Raw genomic sequence first — 27,761 nt, forward strand, 5'->3', positions numbered from 1 at the left:
TGATTAAGATAACTTGAATTGTCTCTATATGCTTTATGCAATGATTAAGAGGCTTTATGCTTCCTTCAATACATATGTCTATCTATACTTTACACACACCAACAAGCATAAAAAATATTGCGACTTCTGTTAGGCTACCGACAAGACAATGATGGGGTTGACGTTCTAAAAACCACCTTTGAGGCCATTTGAGTTTGCTCTCTTGCAACAACGCTGTACAACAAGAGTTTTGTGTTTGATTTCTCAGGGTGCCGGCATGCCTATTGGATGCGATAAAAAGCTGTTTGTTCGTCTGTCTTGTCCTTATGTGGACAAAATGAGCACACAAACATGCACATGAGATAAGATAAGATCATATGAGCACCAGAGTCCTTGGGTGCCGGGTTTCAAAGCAACTTGACGTGGTGTGGAAGCAATAATGAAAATAAGGGAACGTGAGCTACACGGCCTAGAAGCCATGGCTAGGGCACTCTCTACATTGGAACCACAGGTCACACCCACATCAAAACCCTTTGACCCCCCACTTCTTTTCGAGAGGCTTGGGTGGAAATAAAATTAGGCTTAGTGTAAAGTCACTTGCTTTATCGAGTATACCACATATTGTACACTACGAGAAGTCTTTTAGCTTAAGTTCTATGTTTACTTTATTTTATTTTAGTTATGATGTCAGGATAAATACTCATTTTGTTGGAAACCAATTGTCTCATGGGCCAATTTTGGCCTTAGAAGACTTTAATATATCTTTCTTTCTATCTTTTTCGTAAATAATGGCTTTCATTATGAAAGAAAAAACACAAACACCCATGACTAACTTACTACAAAGTTTAGAACCCTAGCTTGGGAGCTAAATACTACCAAGACTTCAAACTCAGTGCCACCCTAATCACCTCTCTCTCTCTCTCTCTCTCTCTCTCTCTCTTTTCGTAAATAATGGCTTTCATTACGAAAGGAAAAACACCACCATGACTAACTTACTACAAAGTATAGAACCCTTCTATCTATCTAGGGATCTAAAGACTACTACGACTCCAAACTCAATGCCACCCTACACACCCATTCTCTCTCTCTCTCTCTCTCTCTCTCTCTCTCTCTCTCTCTCTCTCTTATCGTAATTAGCTTACCCTAGAGGTAAGTTGATTACACTACTAAACCCAAGTTTCTCACCTCTCTATTACTCCATAGATATCTCTTATTTCACTAGATGCCACCGTGGAATGTAGGGGTTAACCCATGACCACATGGTCTCCATTGGGCAACTTTACCAATTGAGCTACATCCATCTCGGCGCACGCACACGCACACACACACACACACACACACACACACACACACTCTCTCTCTCTCTCTCTCTCTCTCTCTCTATTGCAACATTGATTGGTAAAGTTCTTGAACATCGAGAGTCATTACTCACTTTCACACGTATCACGTGGAATGTAATATTTTTGGTCTCATAGGTCATATTTGACCTCCGAAGACAATAATATAATCTCTCTCTCTCTCTCTCTCTCTCTCTTATCGTAATTAGCTTACCCTAGAGGTAACTCGATCGATTACACCTTAGAAGAAGTTAATATATCTTTCTCTCTCTCTCTCTCTCTCTCTCTCTCTCTCTCTCTCTCTCTCTCTTATCGTAATTAGCTTACCTTAGAGGTAACTCGATCGATTACACCTTAGAAGAAGTTAATATATCTTTCTCTCTCTCTCTCTCTCTCTCTCTCTCTCTTATCGTAATTAGCTTACCCTAGAGGTAACTCGATCGATTACACCTTAGAAGAAGTTAATATATCTTTCTCTCTCTCTCTCTCTCTCTCTCTATACTGTAGTGTAGTAGTAGTAGTAGTAGTAGTAGTAGTAGTAGTAGTAGTAGTATTTGCTAGAAACACCAAAGGAGAGCGAGGCTAGAAATGTAATTTGGCCCTAACCTTCTTCTTCATCTTCTCCTTCTTCCTTCTTCTTCATCTGCTCCTTCTTCTTCTTCTTCTTCTTCTTCTCTTTGTTCTTCTTATCGCAGGCAGATAGCGAAGAAGCTATGGCGAAACGCGTCTCCCCCATCCTGTGCGGCCCTGCAACCCTACTGCTTCGCCTCCTCCCCACTCTCCTCCTCCTTCTGCTCTCTGTGGCCTCACCTTCCTCCGCTCGCTTAGGCGCCAGATCCTGCCACGGATCTCTCTTCTTCACTGATTTCCGCACTGGCACCTTCTTCCTCACCTCTGGCGGCGAACCCAAGCCCTTCCCAACCTTCCTTTCCATCTCCACCACTGTCAATCAGGGTGGAGAAACGGTTTCCTCTTACCACCGTTTGTTCCCCGTGCTGCTGAACCAGAACGAGGTAAGTCCCAGGAATCTGTTTCTCGGAGAGAGGATTAGAGATTACCGCACCCTCTTCTCGTATTATTCTATTAGCTTTACTGAGAAACTGAGGAAAGGAGAGAATGATGAATTAGCTACTGAGTCTTCTTCCTCTACTTCTTCACCTGTCCTTATTGATGATGTAGTAGAGAAACCTGAGAATGAGATTGTTCAGACTATGAATATTAATACTCATCGGAGAAGATCTTCTTGGTTGACTGGTTCGTCTCCTCAGGTCAGATCTCCATGGACTGATTCTCTGAGATTTCCCCAGATGACCGATTCTTCTCATCAATCTCCAAGGATCACTGATTCCTCTTCTTCTCAGACCAGATCGTCATGGAGTGATTCTCTGAAGAGATCTACACAGACAGATTCTTCCACTCAGAAATCTATATCAACCGATTCTTCTCATCAATCTCCATGGAACATTGGTTCTTCTTCTCAGAGATATCCATGGACTGATTCTCTGCGATTTCCTTGGACACGTCCTCAGATATCTCCACAAACGGATTCTCAGAAACCTTCAAAGATTGGTTTACTGCGAACGTCATTAACTGATGCTAAGAAATCTTCATGGGCTGATTCACAAAGATCTTCATTAACTAATTCTCAGATATCTTCTTGGACCGATTCTCTGCGATCTTTAATATGGATAAACTCTGATGAGTCTACATTAAGTACTGAACCTAAGCAGTCTTCAGTAAGTAGAGATGGCGTTCATGAATTATTTCCTTCTCTACCACGAGATGAATATAGTGATAATGATGGTGCTTCTTCATGGGTTTTCACCATGAATGAACTCTCAAGGATTGCTTTTAGCCTTCTCTTAGGCGCCGCCTGTGGAGCTATTGTTGCAGGTGTTTTCTCTCTGGCATGGTCTTTCTTCTCAAGAGAGTCGGATGATTATGTGTTCGATGATGAAGAAGAAAAAGACATTGGTATTCTTTGTAGCTACCAATTGTTGGCATCACCGAAAGAATGTGAGAAGTTCAACAAGCCTACCATCGATGGTGAACCAGAGAACAAGGTCTAGTCACTATGTAAGTGAACAAATATATGTTCATTCAGGACTGATTATGTAAGTAATATACTAAGTTATGTGTGAATATTATGTTAAGATCTTATTTGGAGAAATGGAACTTTGTTGTTATGTTGGAAGTAGCATTAACAACAGTCAATGCCCTTCCAAGTTTGCTATTGTTTTTTAAGCATGATTATTGGGTGATTATAATATCATTCATATGCATTTATGACAAACTACTAAATTATGCTATAAGGAGAAGTGGATTCTTGTTTTGATTTGGATTTGGATTTGTATTGTGCCAGTATTATGTATGATTACTGATCAACTTCCACACAAGGTTTTATTGCCGTACTATATGGTTAAGTGGATCAGTTGTAATAACGAGAGTAGTAAACTACCATGTATGAAATCTAGCTAACATAAGTTTTGTTGCATGGACATATGTTCAGTGTTGTTCGAAGTGACATTCAAAATGCTAGTGCAGTCATCACTCCCAGTGTTAGGGCACTTGGCATAGCATTCCATGATTGTAAACTCAAGACATATTTCTAAGAAGAGAATTTTCTTACCAGTGTACAATAATTAAGTAACTCACTTTGACTAGCAAAGAATAGTGAATATGCACTCAGTGCAACTACTCTATGGTGGATTATTCTTGTACAGTGATGACTGATGAGTCTAAGGATTCACATCTTTTTAATACGTTAAAATATGAGTGAAGACTTTCAAGCTATAATCTTTTGATGCTTTAGATGAAGGCTACAAAATTTGATGTGTTTAGGTTCACACGGAAGGAAACTATTTCCCCTTGTAGATAGTAGCAATACACATGATATATGCAAATATCTGAAGACTGACTAGTTCACATTATAGGTTCTTGTTGCATATCACACTAATGTCCAACTTTGATGCATACCTAACATAATATATTCCAGATGTTACAATTTCTTTAAGAAAACGAGATAAAATGCATTTGCTCTATTTTTTCAGGTGCATAAAAATGCTGGCAAGCAAGTTCTTATCATTCAAAGACAATAGACTAGGACCAAACGATACATAAAATTCAGTTATTAGTACATTTTTACTCATCTGAAATGTGAAATGTTAATTCGTAGCCACTTAAGATAGATTCAATAACTAAAATAGCATTTGCAAAGAAGTTATGAAACGTGAGTACATTGATTGATTTCAATATAGGAAAACAGAAGTGAAAGCTTGACCAAATTAAATTACAGTACAGTGTTAAATTTCAACACTTGACCAATGGCATTAGAAAAAGGGTTTCCTTCTTTGTTTATACTTAGAAGCCTCATTACTTCCATTGACTGCGTGACGACGTTATCATCGGGCAGCAAGCAGTTATATAATTGATATATCAACTAAATTTATGGAATTAAATGCAGCAAATGCCAAAAGCATAAAACAAAAACTTTCGCTACTACAGCACAGAGAGTCTTAAATTTCAACACTTGACTAAGGAAATTAATTAGAAAAGGGTTTCCTTCTTTGTTTATACTTCGAAGCCTCATTATTTCCATTGACCATTTGAAGAGGTTATCATTGCACAGCAAGCAGTTATAGTGATTGATATATCAAATAATTTTATGGAATTAAATGCAGCAAATGAGGAAATCATAAAACAAAAACTTTTGCTACTACAATACAGAGTGTTAAATTTCAACACTAGACTAAGGAAACTAATTAGAAAAGAGTTTCCTTTGTTTATACTTAGAAGCCTCATTATTTCCATTGACCGCTTCAAGAGGTTATCATCGGGCAGCAAGCAGTTATATTGGTTGAAATATTAACTAATTTCATAGAATTAAATGCAGCAAATGCTGAAGGCATAAAACAAAAACTTTTGCTACTACCATGCTCGTATGTTAATGTATGGCAATACTCTCTACATATGCATAGCTTTTCTGTATGTATATGTGTTTTAGAGAAATATATATATTAAAACATAACAGAAAATGAGACTAAAATTTCACTACCTCAAGAGAAGAGAATCATTCTTACACCAATGGTTATAAAATTGCATCATGTCCCATTGCCCATGCTCTAAAACATCAATTTATTTGATAATTTCCTCCATTGCGATAAAAAAGGAAAGTGCCACAGAGGAAAACCACTCTCTCATTTTCACGCTTTTGATTAAAGAGCACCCACTCACTACACAAAATGTTGTGTTGGATATTCTTTGTGATAAGCATTGTAGTCGTAATATAAACGCTCACCTTTTGCTATATCTCTGATGGAAACTAAGAGGACCCTTGCTTGTCCATTGATGTCATACCTCACACATCTTAGATTTTGCTTCCTCTTGCCTTCTCTGCAAAGGAATAATAGAGGAAATTTAATTTTAATTGAAAAGTTTTTCATTTTCATATCCAAATTGTTCACATAAAATAATGAGAGAATGAAAGTATATCTTCTCTAAAATACCATAATTTCCTATGAAAACTAGAAAGGCTTGAAATGTAATCATGAATAAACCACAATCAGGTTTGGTGCTGAATCAGCAATTCAAACACAGGAAAAGTGATGATTGCGTGTGTGCATTATGAAGGATCAATGAGTGGGTAAGGAAGCAATCAAGAAATGGAGGAGAACAAAGTTTTAGTTAGGGTTAGTTAGATATTCATATAGAAAGAGCAATCATACAAAAGGATGAGAGAAGCAAACTATTCATACCTTGGTCACATCCCACAAAGTAAACTACCAAGAAAGCAATGGAGAAGTAAGCTTCGGTTACATTTGGTTATTGATAGAATGATGAAGCACTAGAGAAGTATAAGAAATTTGCTTATCAAGGACGCAATGGAGGAGAAGAAAGATCTAGTCAGGGTTTGGTAATGACAAAAGCATACATAACAAGAATATGAGAGTTTGGCTTATAAAAACATATGTTTTATCTCAGTAAACAGGCTATCAAAAACAAAATTGTATCTAATGTGATATGGACATGATAGAAACCTTTAAAAAACAGTAATTGAGTACTTTATAAAGAACTGAATGGGTTTGATAGAGGTTTACAAGCTATGATTGTTGATGCCCGAAATGAACCGTGCAATATTCCCTCGTTTATCTGGACATATCACCAACTCTTTTGAAGAGTCGTGTGGAAAAAGAAGACCCATGAGGTTATCACTATCATCGTTCAACCGATTAAACATGTAATCTACATCACCAGTATACTCAGCAATAAGCGTCATATCTTTGATATGATTGTCAGCCTCAACTACAAACCTGCAAAGTCAAGTTAGTTTAACGCAATGATGTTTCAAAACATCCTAGAATTCATCTTATATTCCTTATAACACACCCTTCTCGAGGGTCATAGTTCACCATTAGAGGAGGACATTCTCCTCTTGCTACCATTTTCTTGCATAGCTTCAAAGTTTCTAAATCTTCTTTTCCAATGACCTGCAATCATGAACAGGAACCAAAATGAGTACATGAATGTAGCATCATGATTCACAGAAACTATCATACTTGCTCCATCCATAAGGACTTAATTGGGTCAATTTGTTAAGCAAGCCCTTGGTATATAAGTAAACAATCAGTCCTATTGTACAGTCCACATATTTTGACCCTGAGATTTAAAACACATAAATCGAGCAAACTTTATTTTAAAGCATTCATACCAAAACCACTGCCAGAAAAAAGAATAAACGTTTGTTTCTAAAACATTTTGAATAATAAAATCACGATATACAGCTCAAAAAACTAGATCTATCACTGACGCAAAATCCAACAAAGAACATCATCAGTATTGAGTATTAAATTTACTAAAAAGACAACTGTAGAGCACTACATCATTAAATGAATCTAAGAAGAGCCACTACTCATGAGTCATCAATGAATGCTCCTAATCATTTGGCTCATCCTAACCTCAAAAATTTTAGATGAAAACAACAGTATATTTGGCTCATCCTTGAGAGAGTATAAAATGTCACAAAAATCCTCAACCTCCCCCCAATTCTTATCCAAAAAAATTTAATCACCAAAACCATGCAAATGGGCTAATCCCTAGCATTAATATTAGCTCCCTGCCATAGTAATGTGCGTGCACATAACATACTATCTTTTAGCTAGTAACTTACTCCTAATTTACTCCTACACTGCAGTTTTCATGACTAACAATACTGTTATGCTAAAATATCTTCTTCACCACCATCTCTATCAACTAGTAAATAAATAAGGAACAAACCCTTTAACTCTATTGTATGAGCGGCATGTAAACTATACAGAGAGGAATAAATGATAACTGTCTCATAGAGGGCGATGGGAGCAGTTTAAGGTTTAGAAAACTTGGAAGTATCACAATTATCAGTGTGTTTCAGCTTATGAAATTCTTATAGGATAAATGCTTCATCTTCCGGTAATACATACTAAAATTTCCAAAAACTGGACAAGATAAGGTACAACAAAATCATCAAACCAACTTTCTAATGAGACAAGCTTGAATTTATTAGCAAAAAAGGAAACTCTTTAGGAATAGTATTAACCTCACACAAGTAAAAAATTCATTCGTGAAAACCAAAATAAATTTACCGAAATATCCCTTATTTTCCCAAAAATCCTTAAGAGAACCCCTCATTTTTCCTTCGGTAAACACTCATCTCTCTACAATTTCCCTCTCTTCACTCTCTTCAAATTCTCTCTTTATAGATCTACTTGTGTTCAAACATACATGCCAAATGCTTCTACATAGATAGGCCTTGTTATCATTTGCAGAGGCCAAATATGATCCTTGGAACCAAAAAGTGCAGGTAAAAAGTTCACCAAAGGCCAAAAAGTCAGAGGGGGCAGGGGGGAGAGATAGATAGATAGATAGATATCTTTTTAATGATATCGATCTATGAGATAGGTCCTAGCCCTTGGTGAGGATCGAACTTGGCTTCTCTAAATTTTATGACTTTGATGCTATGGTGTAAACCACCAAGCCAACAGCTAGAGAGAGGAAAGAGAGAGATTCATAAAATGTCCAATTGCTTGTCAAATTTGAAGTTACATTTCTCAATTTTGGCAAGTTTTGTCACGGTGTTGTTTGACACCAAGATAGCGGGTGTTTGCACAATTGTCACAAGTCGACCAAAAATCAGAGATGGAGATACTTCCTATTTCTGAGATATTGGATATTACGTGTTAATTGGGATATGCACAATGCTTTTTAGTTGATGGTAGGCATGGAGTTGAAGCATATCTATGAAAGTTGAAGGGAGTAACTAATGTAGAAGAAATTATCTCCTCGGTAGAGTTTCGTCTTGCCTATTCGCAATTCAAAATGTTTTACTACCCATGTAGTTAGTGGGTGAACATACTCAATTGTGATATCCATTGTAAGTAGTGTTTTTCACACACATTTATGAATATAATTGTGTGTTTTCACCAAAAGGGAGAAAGAAAGAAAGATATATTAACGTCTTTTAAGAGGCCAAAATGGCCTATAAGACCGAATAAGAGATTACATCTTAAATGTTTTCTCGTCTTTGAGAACAAATCAAAATAAAGTAAATATTACACAGTAAATATAAAAGTAAATAGGATGAAAAGAAAAGAGACGAGAGAATCTGGTTTTTGGCACATGCGAGATTCTCAAGTTAGGTGTATTGTAGCTTTTGTCTTCGAAAGATCTCTATCATAGGTCGATCCAGAATGGAAATGTCTCCGAAGCGAGGGAAGCACCTACGATGGCAGGAGATAATGGCTTTTATCTGTCGATGACAAGGGTGTCGAGGTCGTGCTCCATGGGGCCGAGGCCTACGTGCACGGCAAATTTCCATTGCCCGATCAATCGTAACCCCTTTGTTATATCCTGGTCTGGATCCCATTTCTGTATCCTAGGGTTGACTTCTAGCATTAGGAGTGATGGAGCTAAAGAAAGTTGTGATTGTTCTTTGTGGATGAGCTTGTGTGGCTGTATTCTTCAACAACTTTTCCAGATGTCTCTTGAGCTCGAGCAAGAAAAGTCCTAGGCATCTTTGGTCCTCATATTCCATTACCTTGCGTAGTGGGCCAAAGCCTTGTTTAAAGATGCAATGGTATCTCCCTCTGATTTCATAAAAGACACTACAATGACAAATATAGTGTTCTTTAGATTCCACTCCTTGATGACACAATTGGCAAATTCTCTTTTCTAGAGGTAGTCGTGTATATCTGCCCACCTCAATCTGTAGCTGATGTGATGAAGTTCGCAGCTGCCCTATCACACTACGCAGCGCATAGGATAGATGTATGTCCATATAAGGTGGCCTGATGACAAATCCATCCTCCGATGTACGTAAGTGTGTCTTATAGTGGGCCATCTTTGTCCCAAGTGGTATTTTGGGGCTGATCCATGTTATCTTGTTTTCTAAGTTAATAATATCAGTTCGGATCACTCTATTCTTTTCCACTTTGGTCATATTGAGATGGGGACAGTCCAAGCTATATTGGAACGGGGGTAGTGCATTTATACTCATGCCATGTGACTCGAACCATTGCTGCATTTTAGCATACCAACAATGAGTGTCTCCATTTTCAGCCAATTGTCTTGATGACATAAGTGCCAACCTTGGGTACCTTCGTTTAGGGAGCTCCCAAAGACGTTGGATAAATGTCACTGATCGGAACAATGCCTCGGTTATTATAGGTGCTGCTCCCATCTCTGCCCGGATTATATCGTGGGGCACCGATGCTTTGCTCCTTATCATGCGAGCAATCATTGACACTAAAGGTCTCTCTAAATCTTTCCAATGATTTGCCTTGTTAAGACTCGGTCCCCATGTCTCTACTCCATAGAGAAGAGTTGGTGTGACAAGTGTATCAAATAACCACAGCTTAGTCCGTGGCTCTTGGAACTGCAAATGTGCACATTGTCTTTCGAGAGCACCCAGGGCTGCATATCCACGAGAAAGTTGGGCACAAGTGAGAGATTCTATTATTGTCTCTGGAGGTCAAATATGACCTATGAGACCAAAAATATTATATTTCACGTGATACATGTGAGAGTGAGAGAGAAATTTAGCGCCCAAGAGAGGCCAATATTGATCCATTAGGACGTAAGTACAAAAGTTAACTTGATGTGTGTATCCTTCCTAAGAAGGGATATTCATACTTAGACACACCAAGTCTCGATGTGTGAATTAGGTATGGAGGTATGACCTCAACCTTCTAGGTGTTCTTTTCAATGTGATACTCAAGTCATCACCCCCTCTTAATATATCATCATAGCTTTCACGAATTGCACTATATGCAGAGCATGTAAAAAGCAAGTGATATTCATCGTCTACAAGCCCTTCCTTGCATACCTTACATGCCTTTATATTTGGTTGATTTTGATTCCATAATATAACTTCAATACCTAGGTTGTGTGATCAAGTGCAAAGGGGTGTTAGGGCTCTATGAGAGTTATTACTCATGCTAGTAATGCGGTAAGGTTGAATATGATCAATAGGCCTTCTTGCCTTATATAGAACCACACATTCAGAATTGATGTTTGCAATGTAATATTCTAACTGTCCCTTTAGCATCTTTCCACTTCTTCCTTAGTGGGTCCATTAATCTTTCCTCAATATCTACATATTTTATAGCATCACTTGATCTTCCACGTCCCATCTTTTGAACCATTTTTTGATGTCAACTACCTAATCAGATGAGAGAATTTTGCTCTTGTGATTCTTTTGTAGTTTACATCCAACATTCCAAGCAAGATGTGGTAATCTATGATTTGCATATTCTTGACCTTTGTAATGTATCTATATACTCTATGTAGCGCCAATATCTCTATAGGTCGAACACCTGTTTCCAAGAGCATAACTTAATAGGAGGTAGTGGGTTTAACTCCCAATTGTCTCCTTAAAAACAACTTTTGAATCTTCTCAATCTCATTCCATGCATTAAGAGAGATAGTGTCTCCCCACACTTCTAGTCCATAAAGCAAAACTTCTGTTACTATGGCATTAAATAACACTAGTTTCACTTCCCATCCATGAGTATCACTTTGGTTGCATTTATTTTCCAACATATAATAACTTTTCCAACCAGCTTGACATCTAGACTCAAAGCATACGCTTCATTTCTTTGTGGAAGGTACATTGATACCAAGATACTTAAAGCTTTGTACAAATTGTACATGTTCTCCCTTATATATAAGCATAGGGTATTGGTGAGGCTAGATGGTTCGCACTACCATCACTTTTGTTTTATCCACATTTACAGTTAGTCCATTACTTTGGCAAAATGCTTCTAATGCCCCAAGTAAATGTTGCATACCATTAACATCATATGAAAAGATAACCACATCATCTGCACATAAAAGCAATAAAAGATAACTTGTTGCATAAGGTTTGGGGCATCTAATCCTTCTTCCCTTGCAACCCTATTAACCACTTCTTCCAATTTATGAATGCATAAACCAAAGAGTGTAGGAGATAATGGACATCCTTGCTTAACCCCCATGTTACTTAAAAAGTGTTCTGAGAAATCATTCTCAATTTTTAGTTGGCATCTGACTTGCTCATATAATCGTGCAATAGCAACTCGATACTCTAATGGCATGCCAATTTCTACCATTCTATTCCAACGCTCACTTTGCGGTACTATATCAAGATATTAGGTCTTAAAAATGTGATCTCATATTGGAGATGGAAAAACAAAATAAATATAACTAGATTAATAAAGAGAGAAGTTGTGGAGAAAGGAAAATAAGGGATACTTACGGTCAATTTGCTAAAAACAGATGTGAAAAAATAAAATTGAACAGGACGAAAACAAACAAAGCAAACCTGCATGCCTCCTCTTTCATTAGCAGCTCGATTTGCTGACTTTGGGGCAAGTCGAGGCAAATATGTAAGCTCATTGCTATACTCAACATTTGTACTAGTCAACGCAGTTGCAAGTGACGCCATTTGTAGCCATCGGCGTTCTAGGTCTTTTGATGGTATATGAGGAAGTATCTTCCTGCTTTTCTTCTGAATGCACAAGCCATGTCTTCTTCGCCTCCTTACAAACTTGGCATCTTCCGAATATTCACAATTTCACAAAGAAAATCTCAATGAAGTATGTATACACAGCAATATATAGCAAATGTTACAAAACAGAGATATACATACAACATTCTATCTAATAGTAGGCTTTATGTGGCATCATTCATCTTCCAGATTAAGGTCAGAAAACCTCATTAAGTCAAATTGGAAAAAAACCAAAGATGGTTGCTAGATTCCCCTTTATAACTAACTGCAAGCTGCAAGCAGGTCAACAAACTTTATCCAAATCTAAGCACATCCCTAATAACTGCAAACCCAATATTTTCTTACCAACATTAACACAACATAAAACTAAAATTAAGGTTTGGATTGGTTTTAAATCACCTTGATGAATCGGAAGAGGCTTTTGGATACGAAAAAAGTCTATTATCTTTGTCTGAATAAGTGGAAAATCTGAAATCGGCAACAAAATGCAGCAAAATGGTCATAATTTATACATAACTTCGAATTTGAGTTTCTTTAGCAAGAATGTTAAGCTGTTCTATGAGATAAATAAGACTTTTAATATAATTTTCTACAATTAGCAACTCCACTTGTAATAGATGAATACTCAATCTTAGATATTTATAGTCAAGCCCAGCTAAATTCATGAATTTGCAAGTTACCTTCAAACCTATTTACAAATTTTGATAAAATTTTGATATAGAGTAACCGTAAGAAGATCATCGAGTTATGTTGTTAGCATGGTAGGCAATTGCCAAATCAGCAGCGAACGGTAAATCTTGATCATCATCTTTATATTTATTTGTCTTTCTTTATATTTATGCATGCTTGGGCAATTGGTTTGATTCCTAGGCCATCTATATATGTGCCCACATGTCATAGTTCATCTCTCTCTCTCTCTCAATTATGTGGTGCGTTTCGCAAATACTTTAGGACATGTACAAAAGCTTATGAAGGTGTTAGAAAAATTTTACATGCATACTAAATTAAGTGTCAATAGCTCTAAAACAGAGATTATACTTGTGAAGAGCCAAAAAAAAGATAAGCCATGCATTATGTACAATAATGAGCCACTTGAATGTGTGGAAAGCTTCAAATATCTTGGCCTTGAAGTTCCTTCAAATCACAGATGGAATGAATGTGCTACACGCCACTTAGAGGTGGGAAAATGAGCATATTATGCATTTGAGAACACATGCAAGCATGGATATATTAAGTGTTGGGTCCTCAAGAAATACCTTTACAACACTTTGGTGACAACGGTGCTTCTCTATATGGTGGAAGTATGGGGTGATAGCACCCCTAAATCTACTTGGAAAGAGTATGTCCAAAAACCATTTTCTTATAAAGTTTCTACAAGTTAAGAAACAAACGCCTTACATCCTCCTCCTTGAGACGGGATCGCTTCCCATTGAGATCATGACCATGGAAAGGGTTGTTGAATATACACTTAAGTTTTAAAAATGTCCCTCACATCGACTTCCAAGAATTACATGGGAAGCAAGCAAAAAGATCTAACAAACGCATAAAAGAAAATTTCGTGTTCCTGTTGGATGCAAGATATGAAATAGTGGTTTGGTAGATGGGATGCAACACATTTGTTTCATGATGCATCACTAGATTTCTCTGTAAATGAGGCCTTTTAGCAACGCCAATGTATCATGACATGGGCAAAATGTGGAGGCTCACGCTTCACACATTATAATACAAATGTTGCATCTAACTACAAAACCATATTCTTCGCAAAACAAGGAAACCGTACACATCGATACATGTTAGGGCACATCCCGTTGTCTGCCATTCTAACCATTGCTTCTATGCGACTTAGCTCACATGCATTGCGATGCGAGACGAGGTGTTGGGGTGCAAGTGATGAGAGCGGTCGACTATGCACACTTTGCCCTAAACAAGTTTGAGAGTTTGAGTATCATACTTTGATACAATGCTATGCCTTTGATTATATTCGAGCATGCTTTCCACACATCTTCGACCGAGCCCAATCCTTGCATGAATTCCTCTCACAACCACAATGTGCACTCTCGATTGCAACATTCATTGGTAAAGTTCTTGAACATCGAGGGCCGCTACTCACTTTCACACATATCACATGAAATGTAATATTTTTGGTCTCATAGGTCATATTTGACCTCCGAAGACGATAATATAATATAATGTATCATGACATGGGACAAATGTGGAGGCTCACGCTTCACACATTATACTACACATGTTGCACCTAACTACAAAACCATATTCTTTGCGGAACGGGGAAATCGTACACATCCATACATGTTAGAGCCCATACCGTTATCTGCCATTCAAACTATTGCTTTCATGCGACTTAGCTCACATGCATTGCGATGTGAAACAGGGCATTGGGGTACAAGTGATGAGAGTGGTCGGCTATGCACACTTTGCCCTAAACAAGTTCGCGAGTCTGAGTATCACACTTTGATACAATGCTCTGCCTTTGATCATATTCGACCATGCTTTCCACATCTCTTCGATCGAGCCCAATCTTTGCATGAATTCCTCTCACAACCACAATGTGCACTCTCGATTGCAACATTCATTGGTAAAGTTCTTGAACATCGAGAGTCACTACTCACTTTCACACGTATCACGTGAAATGTAATATTTTTGGTCTCATAGGTCATATTTGACCTCCGAAGACGATAATATAATCTATCTATCTATCTATCTGTGTTCCTCTATGCTTTCTGCCCAATAGAAATTTCTAGAGTCTATATTGTTCTTTCTGCCCTCAACATCTCCTATACCTGTTGTCCTAAGACACCATGGAGTCTGAAGGGACAGACACTGAAAAGATGGATCTTAACACGCATGACGAGGGTTCAGACCCATTGAAGACCACAAGAAGATATCATAGACGAAAAGGACGGGATTGAAGCACCCTGAATAGCATCAGAAGGGCACACAAGGCACCTAGAATGCAGGCCCCATCCAACATTCCATTTGATGTCGAAAATGGTAAACATGATTTTTTACGCCATTTGATTGCGCAAGAGATCAATCTTATTAGAGAAGATATCGAAATAGCACTAAAAGAATAAATGAAAAAGGAGATAGAGAAACAAAAATCAGAATTGAATGCCTTTCTCAAGGTTGAGTAATGAGACCCTACGCATGACCATATGGAATTGCAACGGCTCTCTACGGACAGATGTCGAATATTTTGAAGATACATTGAAAAACACAGATATTGCTATGTATACAGAGACTCAGCAATGCATGGCTAGCAAACTCCCCGAGGTACAAGGATATAGATGGGAGTCAATATGTCGCCCCCAACCTCAGACACGAGGAAGCACTAGAGGTTCGGGAGGAGTGGCTATGCTATACAAAGAGGAGCTCCATGGTAGAGTGCATGTTGTCCATAAGGATGTGGATGCACGCTACATGTGGATACGCATAAAAAGAGGGGATCTTAGGGAGATATATATTGCAATTTGCTACCTTCCACCTGCCTACTCAAGGTTTGCACCTCTAGGTGAATCACCATATCTACCACTATATGATGATATCATAAGATTTGCTACTATGGGGGACATAATACTATTAGGAGATTTTAATGCACGAACCAAGGATGAACAAACAACTATATTTAACACCAACGAGGCTGTTTATGGAGAAGTTATGGTGGAAGAGGTTGGTCTAAAGAGAAAAGCTCAAGATATGAGTGCTATAACTGAATATGGAAAACACTTTCTAGCCTTGGGAAGCGCGCATGGATTTGTGATATATAATGGCTTAACACAATGGCTTGGATCAGATGCTTTGACATGTTGGAAACCAAAAGGGGGTGCAAGCACAGTCGATTATCTAATGGGACCTCCATCTCTTATACCTGAAATAAAAGTGTTCACTATATCGGGAAGACCTATTGGTGTGGCAGCTGATCATGCATATCTACGCTTTGAGGTAAAGGATGGATGCACAAAGGATGTATATGCTAAGGAGAGTGGGCTGGTTAAGTATCTATTCACTCGCGAGACAATTGATGTCTATAGTTGTGGTGTATACAATGGCATGCTAGATTTGGATCCTTTCGCACCCCTTGAAGAACTTACCCAAGGTTTATCCAAATCATTGCATAAAGCAGCCACAAATGCCTTCCCTCACACAACGGCCAATCCCCCCAAACTCGGTAGAGTAATACAAAATAGTTGGTATGATGAGGAATGTCGTGATACAAGGAGATTCTTGCAGCGTGATGTAACTCGGGGCATTTATACACACAACCAAGCGAGAGCAACCTTCCAACGCCTCGTAAGGAAGAAGAGATTGTATTTGGCTAAATTTGAAGATCATTTGTATCGCTTGTTTTTAGGACGAGAGAGTAAAAGAGCATGGAAAATGTTTAATGAGAGGCAACCCACCACACAACTGACCTCACCTCAGGTGTGGCATGAATATGCAAAGGTCCTATATGATATCCCGGGGCAACCTCCTCTTCCCCACCCGAATGCCTCACGCCCACATGAATCAACCTTCTTTACACCACAAAATGTAAGAAATGCCATTGATCGGCTACAATTTGGGAAGGCCCAAGATCATGATGGATTGGTGGGTGAACACTTTATCTATGCCCGTGACACCTTGCTCCCATTGCTAGCACACATCTTTAATAGAGCCATGTGTGAAGGTTTTCCTACTAGATGGACTCAGCATACCATTGTGCCAATCCTCAAGAGTGGAGACCCCATGATGCCAAGCAACTATAGGACAATCATGATTGGCCATTACTTGGCTAAACTATATGGCTCGATTCTAGAATCAGAATTGAGTATATGGGCAGAGCAAAATGGCTGCCGTTCAATTAGACAAGAGGCTTTCGGAAGGGGTTCACAACTTTGGATCACATATTCACCCTCCGGGCCCTTATTGAGGAGGGCAGAGCCCACAATAAGAGGATTTATTGCTGCTTTGTGGATTTCCGAAAAGCCTTTGACACGGTGCCACATGCTCGGCTTATGCAACGGCTAGAAGCCCTTGGTGTTCCTATAGACATGCATGCAATGGGGAATCTATGCACTTTATGAATCTGTGTCAGGATAAGTTCGGTCTCCTAAGGGCTTGTCAGAGGCGGTGGCTAGCACAATTGGCGTGAAGCAAGGATGCCCACTATCCCCCACACTCTTCGGTCTCTATATAGATGAGGTATCACAATACATAGAGAGATTTGGTGGTTCCGGAGCACACCTAGCAGGTATAGCTATACAGATATTACTATATGTTGATGATATTGTGCTGATTTCTGACCCTCCGGAGGGACTACAAAGACATCTAAATGCCTTAAAACTATTTTGTACGGACAAAGGTTTGTCAATCAACATGAATAAAACTAAAGTGATGGTGTTTGGGTAACAAGATCAGAACCAGAATTCTTCTTGGGAGAGGAAAAGGTGGAATACAGACGCTCCTACACATACCTAGGAGTAACATTTACAGGACCTAGGTTCTCCTTACAGGAGGCCACTTGTGCCCGACTTTCTTGTGGATATGCAGCCCTTGGTGCTCTCGAGAGACAATGTGCATATTTGCAGTTCCAAGAGCCACGGACTAAGCTATGGTAATTTGATACACTTGTCACACCAACTCTTCTCTATGGAGTAGAGAAATGGGGACCGAGTCTTAACAAGGCAAATCATTGGAAAGATTTAGAGAGACCTTTAGTGTCAATGATTGCTCGCATGATAAGGAGCAAAGCATCGGTGCCCCACGATATAATCCGGGCAGAGATGGGAGCAACACCTATAATAACCGAGGCATTGTTCCGATCAGTGACATTTATCCAACATCTTTGGGAGCTCCCTAAACGAAGGTACCCAAGGTTGGCACTTATGTCATCAAGACAACTGGCTGAAAATGGAGACACTCATTATTGGTATGCTAAAATGCAGCAATGGTTCGAGTCACATGGCATGAGCATAAATGCACTACCCCCGTTCCAATATAGCTTGGACTGTCCCCATCTCAATATGACCAAAGTGGAAAAGAATAGAGTGATCCGAACTGATATTATTAACTTAGAAAACAAGGTAACATGGATCAGCCCCAAAATACCACTTGGGACAAAGATGGCCCACTATAAGACACACTTCTTACATACATCGGAGGATGGATTTGTCATCAGGCCACCTTATATGGACATACATCTATCCTATGCGCTACGTAGTGTGATAGGGCAGCTGCGAACTTCATCACATCAGCTACAGATTGAGGTGGGCAGATATACACGACTACCTCTAGAAAAGAGAATTTGCCAATTGTGTCATCAAGGAGTGGAATCTAAAGAACACTATATTTGTCATTGTAGTGTCTTTTATGAAATCAGAGGGAGATACCATTGCATCTTTAAACAAGGCTTTGGCCCACTACGCAAGGTAATGGAATATGAGGACCAACGATGCCTAGGACTTTTCTTGCTCGAGCTCAAGAGACATCGGGAAAAGTTGTTGAAGAATACAACCACACAAGCTCATCCACAAAGAACAATCACAACTTTCTTTAGCTCCATCACTCCTAATGCTAGAAGTCAACCCCAGGATACAGAAATGGGATCCAGACCAGGATATAACAAAGGGGTTACGATTGATCGGGCAATGGCAATTTGCCGTGCACGTAGGCCCCGGCCCCATGGAGCACGACCTCGACACCCTTGTCATCGACAGATAAAAGCCATTATCTCCTGCCATTGTAGGTGCTTCCCTCGCTTCGGAGACATTTCCATTCTGGATCGACCTATGATAGAGATCTTTCGAAGACAAAAGCTACAATATACCTAACTTGAGAATCTCACATGTGCCAAAACCAGATTCTCTGGTCTCTTTTCTTTTCATCTTATTTACTTTTATATTTACTGTGTAATATTTACTTTATTTTGATTTGTTCTCAAAGATGAGAAAACACTTAAGATGTAATCTCTTATTTGGTCTTATAGGCCATTTTGGCCTCTTAAAAGACGTTAATATCTCTCTCTCTCTCTCTCTCTCTAACATGTATTGATGTGTTGCACCAAGTTTGTAAAAGAATAATGTGTTGAAGATGTTGTCATCGAGAATGTTGTGATTATGCTTTTGCTATATGCAAATGATGTAGTGCTTTTTGCGAAAACTTTTGGAGATGCACAAAAGCTTATGAAGGCATTAGAAAAAAATTGCATGCATACTAAATTAAGTGTCAATAGCTCTAAAAATAAGATTATGCTTGTGAAGAACCAAAAAAGAGATAAACCATACATTATATACAATAATGAGCCACTTGAATGTGTGGAAAGCTTCAAATATCTTGGCCTTGAAATTCCTTCAAATCATAGATGGAATGAATGTGCTACACACCGCTTAGAGGCAGGCAAACGAGCATACTATGCATTTGAGAACACATGCAATCTTGGAGATATTAAGTGTTGGGTCCTCAAGAAATATCTTTTCGACACTTTGGTGACACCGGTTCTTCTCTATGGGGTGGAAGTATGGGGCGGTAGCGTCCTTAAATCTACGTGGAAAGAGTTTAAAAATGTTCAAAAACATTTTCTTACAAAGTTTCTACAAGTTGAGAAACAAACACCCTACACCCTCCTCCTCCTTGAGATAGGATCGCTTCCCATTGAGATCATGACCATGGAAAGGGTTGTTGAATATACACTTAAGGTTCAAAAAAGTCCCTCACATCGACTTCCAAGAATTGCATGGGAAGCAAGCAAAAAGATCCAAAAGACGCATAAAAGCAAAATTTTGTGTTCCGGTTGGATGCAAGATATAGAAAAATGGTTTGGTAGATGGGATGCGAGACACATTGTTTCATGATGCATCACTAGATTCCTCAGTAAATGGGGCCTTTTTGCAACACCAATGTATCCTGACATGGGACAAATGTGGAGGCTCACACTTCACACATTATACTACACATCTTGCACCTGAATACAAAACCATATTCTTCGTGGAATGGGGAAACCGTACACATCAATACATGTTAGAGCCCATCCTGTTATTTGCAATTCGAACCATTGCTTCCATACTACTTAGCTCACATGCATTGCGATGTGAGACGAGGCGTTGGGGCACAAGTGATGAGAGTGACCAGCTATGCACACTTTGCCCTAAACAAGTTCGAGAGTCTAAGTATCACACTTTGATACAATGCTCTACCTTTGATCATATTCGACCATGCTTTCCACACATCTTCAACTGAGCCCAATACTTGCACGAATTTCTCTCACAACCACAATGTGCACTCTCAATTGCAACATTCATTGGTAAAGTTCTTGAACATCGAGGGCCGCTACTCACTTTCACACATATCACGTGATATGTAATATTTTTGGTCTCATAGGTCATATTTGACCTCGGAAGACGATAATATAATCTATCTATCTAGCTATCTCTCAGCCAAGTTAGACCGTTAGTGCCACCATGCACACTTGCAAGAGCCTCATACCAAAATTGGTTACTTGACGCCATTATCACCCCTATCCTCATGTACGGTGAATCCATATGGGCTCCAAAACTCCTATGTACATGTGCACACAAATAGGGCATCAACTAGTCATGATGTTGTCATGGATGATACATAGCCAAGCATTCACCTCACAACATGCCAAGGAGACACCATAGAGCAAGCAAAGGAGCGTTGATGACAATGGAGACGGTGAGTACCAGGATGTAGAGCACATGAACCATACCTTCGCCAACTCATGAAGATAATTGCTCACCATGTCCAATGCACACATGCCCTCATTAAAGTTTGTCATAGCATCATGTCACCGCAATCCAATCACCGCTAATTTCATACATAATATGTATGCACTTCATGCTTGTAAACCATATCAAAAATCATTCCACCACATGCATTTGGCTCACGAAAAAGAAGCTTTAGGAAACCTAATGCCTTTATTTATGGATAACACAAGCTCATCCATATTTGTAATCATGATTTGTCTAATAGGCTGATTTTGGCCTCTAGTAGACATTTATCTCTCTCTCCCTCTCTCAACATCCTATCCTATCATGTTATTAGAAACAAGTGATCTACCCTTAGAGGTACTAACCATGCAAAGAGAGTGCAAATATATAACAAAAAGTAAAGAATATGTCTGATAATAGATTGCCCAAACAAGGATCATAGGATGCAAGGTACAAAAAACTAATAAGAGCAAGATCCTCTCATCTAGCTAGGTGCTTGGCATTATCGAAAGGTTTAAGAGATGGTGAGTAAAATATCTATTGGAGCTCTCAGGCAATGCTATGAAGTATGTGATCATTGAGGATAGATTACTAGAAGCATTAAGGATGAAGTGCCAAAATGATAAAATGTCAATATTGCAAATATTAACCCCCAATATTGGTTTCAATACAAGGAAAAAAATCAAAACGTGTCCAATCGCATCTCAATACCCCCATGAGCCTTGGATCTCGAAGAGCGTTAACACTTCTTCGAGCTCACTCAGAAAAGTTAGGTCTTGAGATAGCATCATCTCATCACCACGCAAACATGAAGATATGCAATGAAAACCTAGTGAAAGATGAATATCACTTACTTACCGCATGCTCAGCGTGTATAAGGTAATCCATGAGAAATATGATAATATGATAAGTTGTTCGAAGAGCATGATAAGGCAGTGTCATACGCATATTTCCACTGAGAAGGGTGAGCACATATGTGCGTGCATTTTTTTCACATTGAAAGTTTTTACTACATAATAGTAACCCCCTTCTTAGGAAGGAGTCACATACAAGATGATAGCTTGATTTGGTCCCATAATTTGGCCTAATCATGTAGAATAATTATCTATTCTATTCTCTCTCACACACAAAAGCCTCTCTCTCAAAGGGTTCCAGTCATGCAGCAACTAAAAGCATGTGTAGACCCAATAGATAGGCAATGGGAGATCTCTACACTAGATGAATAAGTGTTAGGGAAAGTTTGCAGCCTTATTGGGTTGTCCAAAGTTGTGGGTAGTGTGAATGGAGTAAAACAGTAATGCCCACTATCACCTACTCTCTTTCGTCTTTATATAGATAAGGTATATAATCAAATAGAGAGATTGGGTGATTCTCAGCCATGCTTGGCAGGGGTTGCCATACGGATATTACTATATGTGGAAGACATTGTGTTGATCTCCAACTCTCCGGAGGACCTGCAAATACATCTAAATGCATTAAAGTCATTTTTGTACAGAGAAGGATTTGAATGTCAACTTGACAAAATTAGAGTGATGGTGTTTAACACCACTCAAGCATGGGTAACAAGATCAAAACCAGATTTCTTCTTGAGAGAGGAACCGTTGGCATGCACACAACCCTACTTATGTCTAGGAGTAACATTCACAAGGCCTTGTTTCTCCTTATAGGAAGCTGCAAGTGCTAGACTTTTCTCGTGGCTATGCAGCCCTTGGTACCCTTGAGAGACACAATGCACATATCTCATTTGGTTGGTACACCTGTAAACCATCTCTTCCCTGAAGAGTATAAATTTGGGAACCAAGCATTTACTGACCATAAGAGGATAGATTTAGAGAGACCTTTAATATTGATGATTGCCCATATGATAAAGTGACTAAGGCATTATTCTAATCAATGACTAGTATCCAACAGATTTGGTTACTCCCTAAGCAAAAGAATTCGAAGTTGGCACTAAGGTCATCAAAGCAATAGCTGAAAATGGAGATCGTCATTGTTGGTATGCTGAAATGCAAGAATGGTTCCAATTGTTGTTGTAGAGTTTGTGATTGGTGCATCGAACCATTAGGGTTATGAACAAGGAGAGTTCGTAAAAGAAAGGGAGAGAGACGAGTATAACCAAGGGATAGAGATAGTGTAGGATTAAAGACGCAGAATTGAGACAGTATATGATAACAAATATGTTACTTTCCTGATGAGCTAGCTTGATCAATTGATTGTATGTATTTCCATTGATGTCTAGATGCTTCCATTCCTTCTCCAAAAATAGGTGTTTGAATAAGAGTGCATGTGGTGTGCAATCGCTACTTGGCGCACATGTGTTAACGTGTGATACATGATAGCCATGTTGCTCATCTGAGTTAGCATGTATGCAATACTACATAAGACATAGTTACAATGATGAAAATATAGACTTGTCGAAATACTTATCCTAATGGTTCACATTATTAGAGCAGAGTTCACTTTACCCCCGATGTTAGTAGAAGCACTTTTCCAAATTGTAGTTTTTCTTCGTAGGATACATAGGCCAGCACAAGATAGGATATCTAGTCAAGTTTTTGCAGCATCTCAATCACTCTATGAGTTCGGAGATACTAGCTCTTGGTATAGCATTGTGGTGAGTTGGCTTCTTGCAAACGGCCTAGACTTTAATAACCTACATCCCCTTAGGTAGAACTAGGAGACTGATAAAACTTTAATCTTTCACGAGGACCATAATAAAGCAATACGCCAAGAAATATGGCAAATCTACACTTGATATAAACAGATCAACCCACTAGTCTAAGCCACTCCCATCTAAAATGTTGAACTATAAGGAACACTTCATGCACTTCTCTAAGTTAGGTTTTATTACACAACCAAAATATCTCGATACTTTCTTACCGAATGCACTAAGGGTTACCATTGGACAACTTAGAATATCATCTCACCAACTTGAGATTGAGAATGGTCATACTAATGGAGTCCCTAGAGAGGAACGGATATGTAGATTATGTCACATAGAGATAGAGGATGAGTACCACTTTACATGCAAGTGTCCAACTTACGCCGAGATAAGAGCAAAATACCAAGACATACTCAGACCCTCTCCCACCCTATCCAAACTATTAGATACTCTCGATATAAAGAAATTAGGTAGATATATCTTAGAGCTAAAACAACATAGAGAGAATAAGCTACAAAATGTTAACAATAACCTTTCTAATATTCACCAACATGTAACCAATGAAATTTCTCAGAGACAAGGGGAGACGATGAATGTGGACACACCTACACCACTCAACCTCTCCCTATCTGAAGTAGAAAACCAAAGAACAACCAAACGTCCTCAGATGTCAAGCTTCAAAGCAACTCGACTTGGTGAGGAAGCAATGAAGAAGATAAGGGAACGTGAGTTACACCGCCTAGAAGCTATGGTTGGGTACGAGCCACACCCACATCGAAACCCTTTAACTCCCGCTTCTTTTCACAAGACTTGGATGGAAATGAAACTAGGCCTAGTACAAAGACGTTTTTCCTTTATAGAATATGTTACACCATAACATGTTTTGTACAATACTAGAGCTTTTTTAGCTTAAGTTCTATTTATTTATTTATTTTTAATGATTGGGTAAACACCCCATTTTGTTGTAAACCAATTGTCTCATGGGACAATTTTGGTCTTAGAAGATGTTAATATATCTTTCTTTCTTTCTTTCTTTCTTTCTTTCTTTCTTTCTTTCTTTCTTTCTTTTCTTCATACTACAACTTAATCAAGGATCACACAGGTGGCTTACCAACCAAGGCACTCTAAAGAGGTTACAATAGATCAAGCAAGAGCAATGTGTTTTGCACGAATGCCATGACCATTTGGACCACATTCTCATCATCCTTATCCGATAAAGGTCAATCATAACTTGACACCAAAGGTGCTTCCCTCACTTTAGAGATCTCTACATCTTGGAGCAGCACAGATTATTTGAAGACAAATTTTACTCCATCTAAGTTGAGATTCTTAAGTTCTTATATATATGTAGATAGATAAATAGATAGATTCTTTAGTACCATGTGTTGAGTTATATTGAATTTGCTTTTGTTGTTCTCAAAGACAAGAAAACATTGTCAGATGTAATTGCTTGTTTAGTCTTATTGACCATTTTGGCCTCGTAAAATATGTTAATCTTTGTTTCTCCCTCTCTCTCCCCCCACTATTGAGGATGTATGTGTAGGGCTTAAGAAATTGGTCATTTGCAAAACGAGAGATATTCAAGGTATCAAGGACAAAATGCTTAAATGGATAGGAAAGGAAGCACATGCTTAGATAAGTGATGTGTTTAATCATGCATTGTAACATTACATGCCCCACAATTGGAGCACAAAGTGAACCAAACCTTCATATTTAAGGGAATGTCATTGACCAACACCCATAGACATTCTTACGCTCATCACGTAATATTGGTTCATGGGGAAAGGTGATGATTTCAAATGTTGGCACATGCCTACGTGGGAGTAACCTACTCATTTTTGTTCTTGATGAGAAAGGTGGGTAAGTGCACGTTTATTGCAATAGATGGGCCTCTCTCTCCTCTCACTCACTATAAAAGGGGAGGGGGAAAGACAAAAAGGTCAATCATTTTTGGGCTTTGTGAGTTTTGGGAGCTTATTATTTTGGGGCTTTAATGAGGAGCTTCTTCTTCCTCCCCTTGGGATTTAGGGTATGGGTATTTTTCCCTCTATCATCCTATAAATAGGGCAAGTTGAAGTAACGGACTCTTATACCGAACTGGGAATCACATTAATGATCATGATTGGGCACTTCTTTATGACACGGCATGTCAAGAATCAAATCACTCAAGGCTATGCAACTCTAGTCATGGTAGAAAAACAATGCCACTATGCACACTTCTAGACTTATGGTTATTCAGCGCCATTGTCACTCTTGCCCTCATTTATTGTATAACCATATGGGTTGAATGCCTCACATTTGTAGGCATGGACACAACTAGATCATCCATTGTGATGATATCATTACACGTGATATATAGCAAAGCCCCCACCCCACACAAGATCATCTGAGCCTAATTGAAAGCATCCAAAATAGTGAATCTCATCGATCAAATCCAAACCGTGCTACCTCAAAAAATTACAACATAAGGCAATTGAGGCATACAAGGAAATGGCAACAACCAAAACACAAAGAAGGATCATGGCATTCATAGGTAATGAAGTGGTTCAACAACAATGGCCTCGACGTCGAGAAGTTGCCACCCTTTCAAGACCAAACCTCTTCAAAATGATGAATAGAACAAGGTAATGTAGCAAGACATATCGCAACTCTATACTCAAAAGGCTTGGATCACACCAAGGGATCCTCTTTCCCCAAGAGTTTTCCTACTAAAAAGATCATTTCTTTATCTCCTTAATTGATGGATCCATATAGAGACCAAGGTACATTGATGCCTACATGCCCCATAGTGCTCACAAAGCAATAGGCCAATTCAGACTTTGCTTCCACCAGCTAGGAAAGGCCAAAATATATTATAAATTACGTGAAGGAGAGGTTGAGAGCGAGGAACACTTTCGGCATAGGTTGTCCAAAGCTTGCTCGATCTCCAAAAACACAGGGTATTGACCTTTATTTGGCACGCACAACGCAACAGCAATCACACATTGTTGATTTCTTCCCTAGGAACACACTTCCATTCAGGAATCATCACAGAGCAAGCAGAGGAAAGCTAATAACAATGAAGACCACATGTACCAAGATATATCACCAGATCATGGACATTATTCCTTGCAATGTCCAATCTGCATGAGGACACCCATATGCATTTGGTGAACTTCATCATAGCCTTGCCCTGCTGCACCAACAAACCCTGGATATGCACTTCATGCTTGTAAACCATCTCCAGAATATTTCCACCACATGCATTACGATCATTATCATGGATACTTAGAAGAACTTAAAGCTCTTATTTTCCTAATATGGATAACATGAATTCACCTATTTGTGTAATCATGATTGGTCTCATAAACTGAGTTCGGCCTCTAGAAAACATTAATATACCTTTCTTTCTCACTCTCACACCTCTCCCTCTCCCTCCAATGACTAATATATACATCATTAAGGGTAGAAAGAAGTTTTACCTATTATTTTATCTTTCCTTGAGCAGAATTTGCAAAACCATTTGCCTTTGGGCACCTTGATGAGGATGGGACATAGACAATACATATGGAAACCTTCATCACACTCATCACATATGAGCATTTCCGAGTCTCCATCGCCTTTTTTACATATCTTGCAGAGTAAATCATCGTAGTGGATCTTTGTTAAAGAAGCACCTTTAAACTTCTGAAGTTTTCTAGTGGGCTCAGGAATTGGTCCATTTTTGTATATATCTTCAAGTGTTCTTTTCCTGTCCTTGTTGTTGCTGCTGCTGTTGTTGTTGTGGTTGTTGAGATGTTCATCAATATCATCACTTAACATCACCATCAGTGAAGTTATTCATGAAATTCTTGGAATTGGCTTAGAAATTGAATGGCTCTGTAATGCTACAAAACCTAATATAAACCATGGAGAAATGGAGAACCCATTTCAAGCTACCATGAGCAGTAGAGAACCCATGTCTAAGATTCTTCTTAAGGATACGAGAGAGACCCTTAAATTCCAATGACCTACTCCAATATTCGAACTGAATAGAAAGGAGAGCTCGAGTATGTAGAGCATCA

General features: G+C 38.8%; 2 protein-coding genes across 3 annotated transcripts; one reads left to right on the forward strand and one right to left on the reverse strand.

Annotated features, from left to right (window-relative positions):
- The first annotated feature begins 2,011 nt into the window (after positions 1-2,011).
- LOC147850990 (uncharacterized) lies at positions 2,012-3,657 on the forward strand. The gene is made up of 2 exons (XM_087335857.1): positions 2,012-2,329; positions 2,585-3,657. The coding sequence occupies exons 1-2, from the start codon at positions 2,030-2,032 to the stop codon at positions 3,383-3,385; spliced, it is 1,101 nt and encodes a 366-aa protein (XP_087191983.1). The 5' UTR covers positions 2,012-2,029; the 3' UTR covers positions 3,386-3,657.
- A 1,677-nt stretch (positions 3,658-5,334) lies between these two features.
- Positions 5,335-27,761, reverse strand: LOC147850991 (histone-lysine N-methyltransferase ATXR6-like). 2 transcript variants are annotated; one of them, XM_087335488.1, is made up of 6 exons: positions 27,180-27,759; positions 12,733-12,801; positions 12,148-12,380; positions 6,702-6,802; positions 6,413-6,625; positions 5,335-5,708 (listed from the first exon to the last, which is right to left on the reverse strand). In XM_087335488.1, exons 1-6 carry the CDS (start codon positions 27,523-27,525, stop codon positions 5,549-5,551), a joined length of 1,122 nt encoding a protein of 373 aa, XP_087191614.1. In that variant the 5' UTR covers positions 27,526-27,759; the 3' UTR covers positions 5,335-5,548. The 2 variants fall into 2 exon arrangements, with proteins under 2 accessions (XP_087191614.1, XP_087191615.1); XM_087335489.1 differs by lacking the exon at positions 12,733-12,801 and having other exon boundaries at positions 27,180-27,761.

Source organism: Azolla caroliniana, unplaced genomic scaffold (assembly GCF_043228905.1).
Source record: "Azolla caroliniana isolate FFs.n. ecotype wild unplaced genomic scaffold, voAzoCaro1.0.p SCAF_20, whole genome shotgun sequence".
Lineage (NCBI taxonomy): Eukaryota > Viridiplantae > Streptophyta > Polypodiopsida > Salviniales > Salviniaceae > Azolla > Azolla caroliniana.

Excerpts from the sequence above, each read along its gene's own strand:
- LOC147850991 (XM_087335488.1), bottom strand. The coding sequence starts at position 27,525 with ATGGTGATGTTAAGTGATGATATTGATGAACATCTCAACAACCACAAC. Across the intron at positions 12,802-27,179 it reads AAGGAAAGATAAAATAATAG|ATTTTCCACTTATTCAGACA; the intron begins GTAAAACTTCTT and ends TGCCGATTTCAG. Across the intron at positions 5,709-6,412 it reads GGCATCAACAATCATAGCTT|AGAAGGCAAGAGGAAGCAAA; the intron begins GTAAACCTCTAT and ends ATTCCTTTGCAG.
- LOC147850990 (XM_087335857.1), top strand. The coding sequence starts at position 2,030 with ATGGCGAAACGCGTCTCCCCCATCCTGTGCGGCCCTGCAACCCTACTG. Across the intron at positions 2,330-2,584 it reads TGCTGCTGAACCAGAACGAG|GTCAGATCTCCATGGACTGA; the intron begins GTAAGTCCCAGG and ends TCGTCTCCTCAG.